This window comes from Macaca fascicularis, chromosome 13 (assembly GCF_037993035.2).
Source record: "Macaca fascicularis isolate 582-1 chromosome 13, T2T-MFA8v1.1".
NCBI classification, from domain to species: Eukaryota; Metazoa; Chordata; class Mammalia; order Primates; family Cercopithecidae; genus Macaca; species Macaca fascicularis.
In genome coordinates this window covers 90,111,113-90,118,281 of record NC_088387.1, presented here as the reverse complement: position 1 = coordinate 90,118,281, position 7,169 = coordinate 90,111,113, and the positions used below count along the sequence as shown (strand labels likewise).

Here is a 7,169-nt window from a genome sequence, read left to right as displayed (position 1 = left end):
AAAAGGAAATTCTACACGTAATCACTGTGATAAATTGCTTGCAAAGATGGCCATAACAATTCTTCCTATCCTTATATATATGCCCCTTTGCAATCTGAGTTTGCTACTTCTCTATCAAGATGTGGAGTTTGTTTTCCTATATTTTGCACTGGAGTTGGCCTTGTGACTTGCTTTGACAATAGAATGTAGTACAAATGACACTGTGCAACTCTGGATTTTAGGTTTTGAGAGATCTTACAGCTTCCACTCACACTCTCTTGGAAACCAGATGCAATGTAAAGAAGTCAGGGCTGTCCTGCTAGAGACATATGTCCCAGCTGATAGCCACAACCAATCTCTGAACATACAAATGAGGCTAGCTAGGTCATACAGCCATTCAGTCAAGCCATCAGATGACTGCATCCACATGAATGGTCCACAGCAAGGCCATCAGAAGAACCATCCAGCTGAACTTACCCCAAATTGCTGAGCCACAAAGTTGTGAGTAAATAAATGTCTGCTATCTTAAGCCAGTGAGTTTTGGAGTGGTATATTATATAGCATCAGAAATCTAACACAATCATTATGTTTGAATTGTTTTTCAAATTACTCATATTTATTAAATGAGTACCATAAGCAAGGTGTCAGGCTAGATGCAAAAAGTGAGGCAAAATGTATAAAATGTGACCACTGCCTTCCGTAAGTTTATAATCTATATCAAGAGGTGATGAAGTGTTTAAATAAGCATCACTCAGGGCAATATAGTATAAGAGCCATAGAGTAACACAACCATATTGTCATAACAACTGAAAAACAAGATCATTTCTGCTGGAGGTGATAATGGAATAATTTACCAAGAATGTAACATTAGAGTTGGACGCGGTGGCTCACGCCTGTAATCCCAGCACTTTGGGAGGCCGAGACAGGTGGATCACGAGGTCAGGAGTTCGAGACCATCCTGGTTAACATGGTGAAACTCATCTCTACTAAAAATACAAGAAATTAGCCAGGTGTGGTGGCATGTGCCTGTAGTCCCAGCTACTCAGGAGGCTGAGGCAAGAGAATGGCATGAACCCGGGAGGCGGAGGTTGCAGTGAGCCAAGATCGCGCCAAGGCACTCCAGCCTGGGTGACAGAGTGAGACTGTCTCAGAAAAAAAAAAAAAGGAATATAACATTAGAGGTAAGTCTTGAAGGACTTCAACAGTGGAAGTAGCAGGAGAGGCCATTCTAAGTGAATGAAAAATGACAGGAAAGTAATTGTAGTCCTGGAAAAGAGCAAAGTTGGTACAGACCAATAGTCTATATTAGCCAGATTATAGTGAAAATGTAGAGGAAATGTTGGAGAACCATTCTTTATTCAAAAACTGTCTTCCTCATGGCCAAGCATAGTGGCTCATGCCTGTAATCCCAGCATTTTGGGAGGTCAAGGTGAGTGGATCACTTGAGCTCAGGAATTCAAGACCATCTGGGGTAACATAGTGAGACCTCATCTCAACTAAAAAAAAAAAAAAAAAAAAAAATTTGGATGGGTGCCATGGCTCACGCCTGTAATCCCAGCACTTTGTAAGGCCGAGGCGGGCAGATCATGAGGTCAGGAGATCAAGCCCTTCCTGGACAACATGGAGAAGCCCCATCTCTATTAAAAATAAAAAATTAGCTGGGCATGGTGGCACATGCCTGTAATCCCAGCTACTCAGGAGGCTGAGGCAGGAGAATCGCTTGATCCAGCGAGTCAGAGGTCGCAGTGAGCCGAGATGGCGCCACTGTACTCCAGTCTGGCGACAGAGCGAGACTCCATCTCAAAAAACAAATAAATTTTTTTTTTTTTTTTTTTTTTTTTGAGACGGAGTCTCGCTCTGCCGCCCAGGCTGGAGTGCAGTGGCCGGATCTCAGCTCACTGCAAGCTCCGCCTCCCGGGTTCACACCATTCTCCTGCCTCAGCCTCCCGAGTAGTTGGGACTACAGGCGCCCACCACCGCGCCCGGCTAGTTTTTTGTATTTTTTAGTAGAGACGGGGTTTCACCGTGTTAGCCAGGCTGGTCTCGATCTCCTGACCTCGTGATCCGCCCGTCTCGGCCTCCCAAAGTGCTGGGATTACAGGCTTGAGCCACCGCGCCCGGCCAATAAATTTTTAAAAAAGTAGCCCAGCATGGTGGTGCATGCCTGTAGTCCCAGTTACTCAGGAGGCTGAGGCAGGAGGGTGGTTTGAGCAAGGAGACCAAGGCCGCAGTGAGCAATGATGGCGCCACTGTACTCCAGCTTGGGTGACAGAGTAAGACCCTGTCTCAAAAACAAAAACAAAAAAGCAACAAATCTCCTTGTTAGTATTATGGTGAGTAAAAAATAAAATAACATAAAAATAGAAATAAACTGAACATGGTGGTTCATGCCTTTAATCCTAGCAAATTAGAAGGCTGAAGTGGGAGGATTGCTTGAGGGCTGGAGTTCAAAACTGGCTTGGGCAACATGGTGAGAGAGACCTTGTCTCTACAAAAGAAGCTTTAAAATAAAAAAGAAATAATTTAAAAATATATTTAAAGAAAACAAAAAATAAAAAACGAGCAAGTATCAACTTGATTCCAGGCACTGCTTAGGGAACACAGATGTAAATGCAACCAGTCTGACGCCAGGACCATTTAACCGTTCTACTATTGGGCCCTATCTTGGCTAAGTTAAAAAGTTAGTTACTTTCTTTAGTGATAAAGACTGTAGGGATAACAGGAAAGATAGTTACTTAAGAAGAAAAACTGGCACCAAACTAAATATCCATCAATAGTTGAACAGTAAAATAGGTTGTGGTAAATTCATATAATGGAATACTATATAGCAGTGGAAATGTACCACAGTTACAGAAATCAACAGGGAGGAATTTCAACACTTAATTACTGAGCAGGTAGCCAGGCACAGTGGCTCTTGCCTGTAATCCCAGCACTTTGGGAGACCAAGACAGGAGGACTGCTTGAGCCCAGGGGTTTGAGACCAACTTGGGCAACATAGTGAGACTCCATCTCTATTTTCTTAAAATAAAATAAATGAAATTTTAAAAATTTTGAGGAGGGAAAGCAAACAAGGGATACTTGAAATATTATTACATTTCCATAAAGTCAAAGTGAGGCAAAATCATACAACACATTATTTAGAAATACATAAATACACTGCAAACTAAAATGAGGCACGAGAATGATTAATATAAAATTCAGGATAGTGGCTTCCTCTAGAGGGAGAGACAAGACATTAAGATTAGAGAAGGAGCTCACAGAGTGCTTCTAGGAGTTGGTTACATTCATTTTTCTTAAACGGAATGCTGCTTATTATTTTTCTTTAAACTGTACATTTAAATAATACACTTCTTGTTTACATGATATATGTATAAATGTAATTTTTTTTTTCTTTTTTTGAGACGGAGTTTCGCTCTTGTTGCCCAGGCTGGAGTGCAATGGCGCAATCTCAGTTCACCGCAACCTCCGCTTCCCGGGTTCAAGTGGTTCTCCTGCCTCAGCCTCCCAAGTAGCTGGGATTACAGGCATGCGCCATCATGCCCGGTTAATTTTGTATTTTTAACAGAGACGGGGTTTCTCCATGTTGGTCAGGCTGGTCTCGAACTCCTGACCTCAGGTGATCCGCCTGCCTCGGCCTCCCAAAGTGTTGGGATTACAGGTGTGAGCCACCGCGCCAGGCCCTGAATCAGATTTAAAAGAGGGCATTTCATTAAAAAATTTTTTTTTGTTGTTTGCTTTTGAGACAGAGTCTTGCTCTGTCGCCCAGGCTGCAGTGTACTGGCATGATCTCCGTTCACTGCAGCCTCCCAGGTTCAAGTGACTCTCCTCCCTCAGCCTCTCAGTAGTTGGGATTACAGGAATGCACTGCCACCACAGGAATGCACCGAACTTTCATATTTTTAGTATAGAGGGGGTTTTGCCATGTTGGCCAGGCTAGTCTTGAACTCCCGACCTCAGGTGATCCGCCTGCCTGGGCTCCCAAAGTGCTGGGATTACGGGCGTGAGCCACCGCACCCGGCTGAAAGAGGGCATTTCAGAATGAGGATCTAGCATAAGCACAGAGAAGGGGGAGCAATAAGAGGGAAACAGGGAGTAGGTCATTTTTGCAATAGCCTGTGATATTTGTAGGGCAGTATTGGTGGGGAATAATTAAGTAAAATTGGCTGGTGCTGTGGCTCATGCCTGTAATCCCAGCACTTTGGGAGGCCTGCCAGGAATTCAAGACCAACCTGGGCAACATAGCAAGACTCTGTCTCAACAAAAAGGTTAAAAAATTAGCTGGGGGCGCGATGTGGGGGCTCATGCCTGTAATCCCAGCACTTTGGAAGGCCGAGTCAGGTGGATTGCTTGAGCCCAGGAGTGGAGACCAGCCTGGGCAACATGGTGAAACCCTGGCTCTACAAAGAATACAAAAATTAGTCGGGCACAGTGGCATGTGCCTGTGGTCCCAGCTACTCAGGAGGCTAAGGTGGAAGGGTCACCTGAGCCAGGGAGGTGGAGGTTGCAGTGAGTCATGTGGTTTGTGCCACTGCACTCCAGCCTGGGCAACAGAGTGAGACCCTGTCTCAAACAATAAAAAAATAAAGCTGTGGCAGAATGTGGAGATTCTTGGAAGCTGGAAGCTCTCAAGTGGTATTTGTAAACCTCACGTTGTAAATAACGGAGTCTTTGTGTCAGTTAGGCTTCCTTAGTTTTAGGAAACAAGAAATAATTATGGCTAACTCAAGTAAAAAGAGAAAGAGAAGAGAAAAAAAGATGTGGAGATAGAGAGGGAGAGAGAGGAAAAGACGAAAGGAAGGAAGGGGGAAAGGAGAGAGGAGAGAGAAAGAGAGAAACAGACTGATTAGTGTATTGGATAGGTTACATAACCAAGTGACCAGTCAGGAACCCAGCAGCTCTGGGGAGCTCAATGTGATGCATTGACAAACACGCTCTTAAGAGCACTCGATTCCTGCTACCTTCTATTCGGTGGGTCTCCAGCCAAGATTCCAGGTCCCAGGAGAGTCTGACTGACCTAGTGTTTGTTTCCACCTTTGTGGCCTGGGTTCTGTGCTTGCAGCTCATTAGAATACAGGGAGCAGAGACAAGCAGGTAGTTTCCCAAAGGAAGGGATGCTGAGTAGATTTTTAATTGTTTTTTAAGTATGGATTCTTCAGTAAACTATGCAACGGTTACTATGCAAAACCTAAGATTTCCCTTATTCAAATAAATTATCTTTCATATTAGACATCTAAATATGCACTAATTTAGTTAAACCCTTGGGTTCGTTGATCTCATCACACTGAGCTAACATTCTTGTTGCTGTTGTTTACAGTGACTTGAAGTTTCTATCTTCACAACTGCTTTCCTCTCAAATAATTCCCAGATTTTAAATTTTTATTTTATTTTTTTCTGGAGACGGAGTCTCGCTCTGTCGCCCAGGCTGGAGCGCAGTGGCGCGATCTCAGCTCACTTGCGCCTCTGCCTCCCGAGTTCAAGCGATTCTCCGGCCTCAGCCTTCCAACTAGCTGGGACTATAGGCGCGCGCCCCCACGCCCGGCTAATTTATTTCCCAGATTGATACCCTTTGCTTCTGAGATGTATCCTTTGGAGAAGACTAAGGTCGCCTGGCAGAAAAAGATGAAAGAAACTAGGAAAATTATGACACTGAGAGAGGAGACTCGCGAACCAGCAAAGCGACCCCAATCCGCAATTCCCCCTTCGGTGGATCGATTACCAAGGCTTCCTGGCAGGCGCTCTCCAGGGCTGCCGACGTGAGCCGAACTGCACATTGGGAACTGTAGTTGAGCGGGGAAGGCCGAGAGGAGGGCGCCGCACACGCGTACAGGAGCCCCGGTCAACAAAGACGCGCCGTGCGCGCGCGCCTCGGAGAAAAACACGGGAAGACGTGCGCGTGCGCGGCCGCCGCTGGGAGCCACCAGGCGGCGGAGAGGACAGTGGCAGGAAGGGAGGGGCCCGAGCCACCGACTGCAGGAGGAGAAGGGGTTGTGCTCCTGGCCGAGGAAGGAGAAAGGGGCGGGGCCGGCGGGCAGCGCGCGGCGGTGCGGAGCCCCTGAGACCGGCGGGCACACGGGGGTCTGTGGCCCTCGCCGTCGCAGTGGCCGCCGCCGTCGCTTGGTTCCCATCGGTCTGCGGGAGGCGGGTTATGGCGGCGGCGGCAGTGAGAGCTGTGAATGAATTCTCCGGGTGGACGAGGGAAGAAGAAAGGCTCCGGCGGCGCCAGCAACCCGGTGCCTCCCAGGCCTCCGCCCCCTTGCCTGGCCTCCGCCCCTCCCGCCGCCGGGCCGGCCCCTCCGCCGGAGTCGCCGCATAAGCGGAACCTGTACTATTTCTCCTACCCGCTGTTTGTAGGCTTCGCGCTGCTGCGTTTGGTCGCCTTCCACCTGGGGCTCCTCTTCGTGTGGCTCTGCCAGCGCTTCTCCCGCGCCCTCATGGCAGCCAAGAGGAGCTCCGGGGCCGCGCCAGCACCGGCCTCGGCCCCGGCGCCGGTGCCGGGCGGCGAGGCCGAGCGCGTCCGAGTCTTCCACAAACAGGCCTTCGAGTACATCTCCATTGCCCTGCGCATCGATGAGGATGAGAAAGGTAACTAGGGGGCTGGGGGAGGGGGCGGCGACGCCGGGAAGAAGGCGGTGGGGTCGCCGGGGGAGGGCAACACCTGCGTCCCTTTCCAGCGGGAGGGGACGGTGCACCCCCGGAATTGATATGCCCTGGGAGACTGCGTTCCCGTCTATCTTCTAGTATTCTCAAAACCTCTCCCCTTTCAGGGCACCCTGGCTGTCGACTTTGTTTCAGACACCAGCCTTCCCCCACACTTGTACATGACCCAAGTCACTGTGAGACACCCGGACGTGCAGATGACAGTGACAGTTGTCCTAGAGTGACCACACCGATCCTTTCTAGCACTGTGAACAGTGTGCGGCTTCCTCTGAGCCAAGGTTTCCAAAAGGTTTTGATATTGAAGAAGCAGTGCCTTGTTACTGGCTTTTAATGAAAGCAGAGTACTGTAGTGTCAGAAAAAAAGAACAAATGGTGACAATTTTGAAAGAAATAGCTGCGTATAACTGCGGTTGAATTTGCATCATTTTAATCAAGATAATCATTTTATCAGTACAACGATTCCTCAATACTTTTTCAATGAAGTTATATTTAGCATAAAACTTTCCCCCTGGTTGCTTTGATTTTAATTAGAG

The 7,169-nt window shown here is 47.7% G+C and overlaps 1 protein-coding gene across 6 annotated transcripts in view; it reads left to right on the top strand.

Annotated features, from left to right (window-relative positions):
• The first annotated feature begins 5,888 nt into the window (after positions 1-5,888).
• SPAST (spastin) overlaps positions 5,889-7,169 on the top strand; it is a 90,513-nt gene continuing 89,232 nt past the window's right edge. For all 6 annotated transcript variants that reach the window (XM_045369543.2, XM_074012022.1, XM_015433825.3 and 3 more), the window contains exon 1: positions 5,889-6,561. In XM_045369543.2, coding sequence (XP_045225478.1) covers positions 6,153-6,561 — 409 coding nt within the window. In that variant the 5' untranslated portion in view covers positions 5,889-6,152. The remainder of the gene's footprint in view (positions 6,562-7,169) is intronic.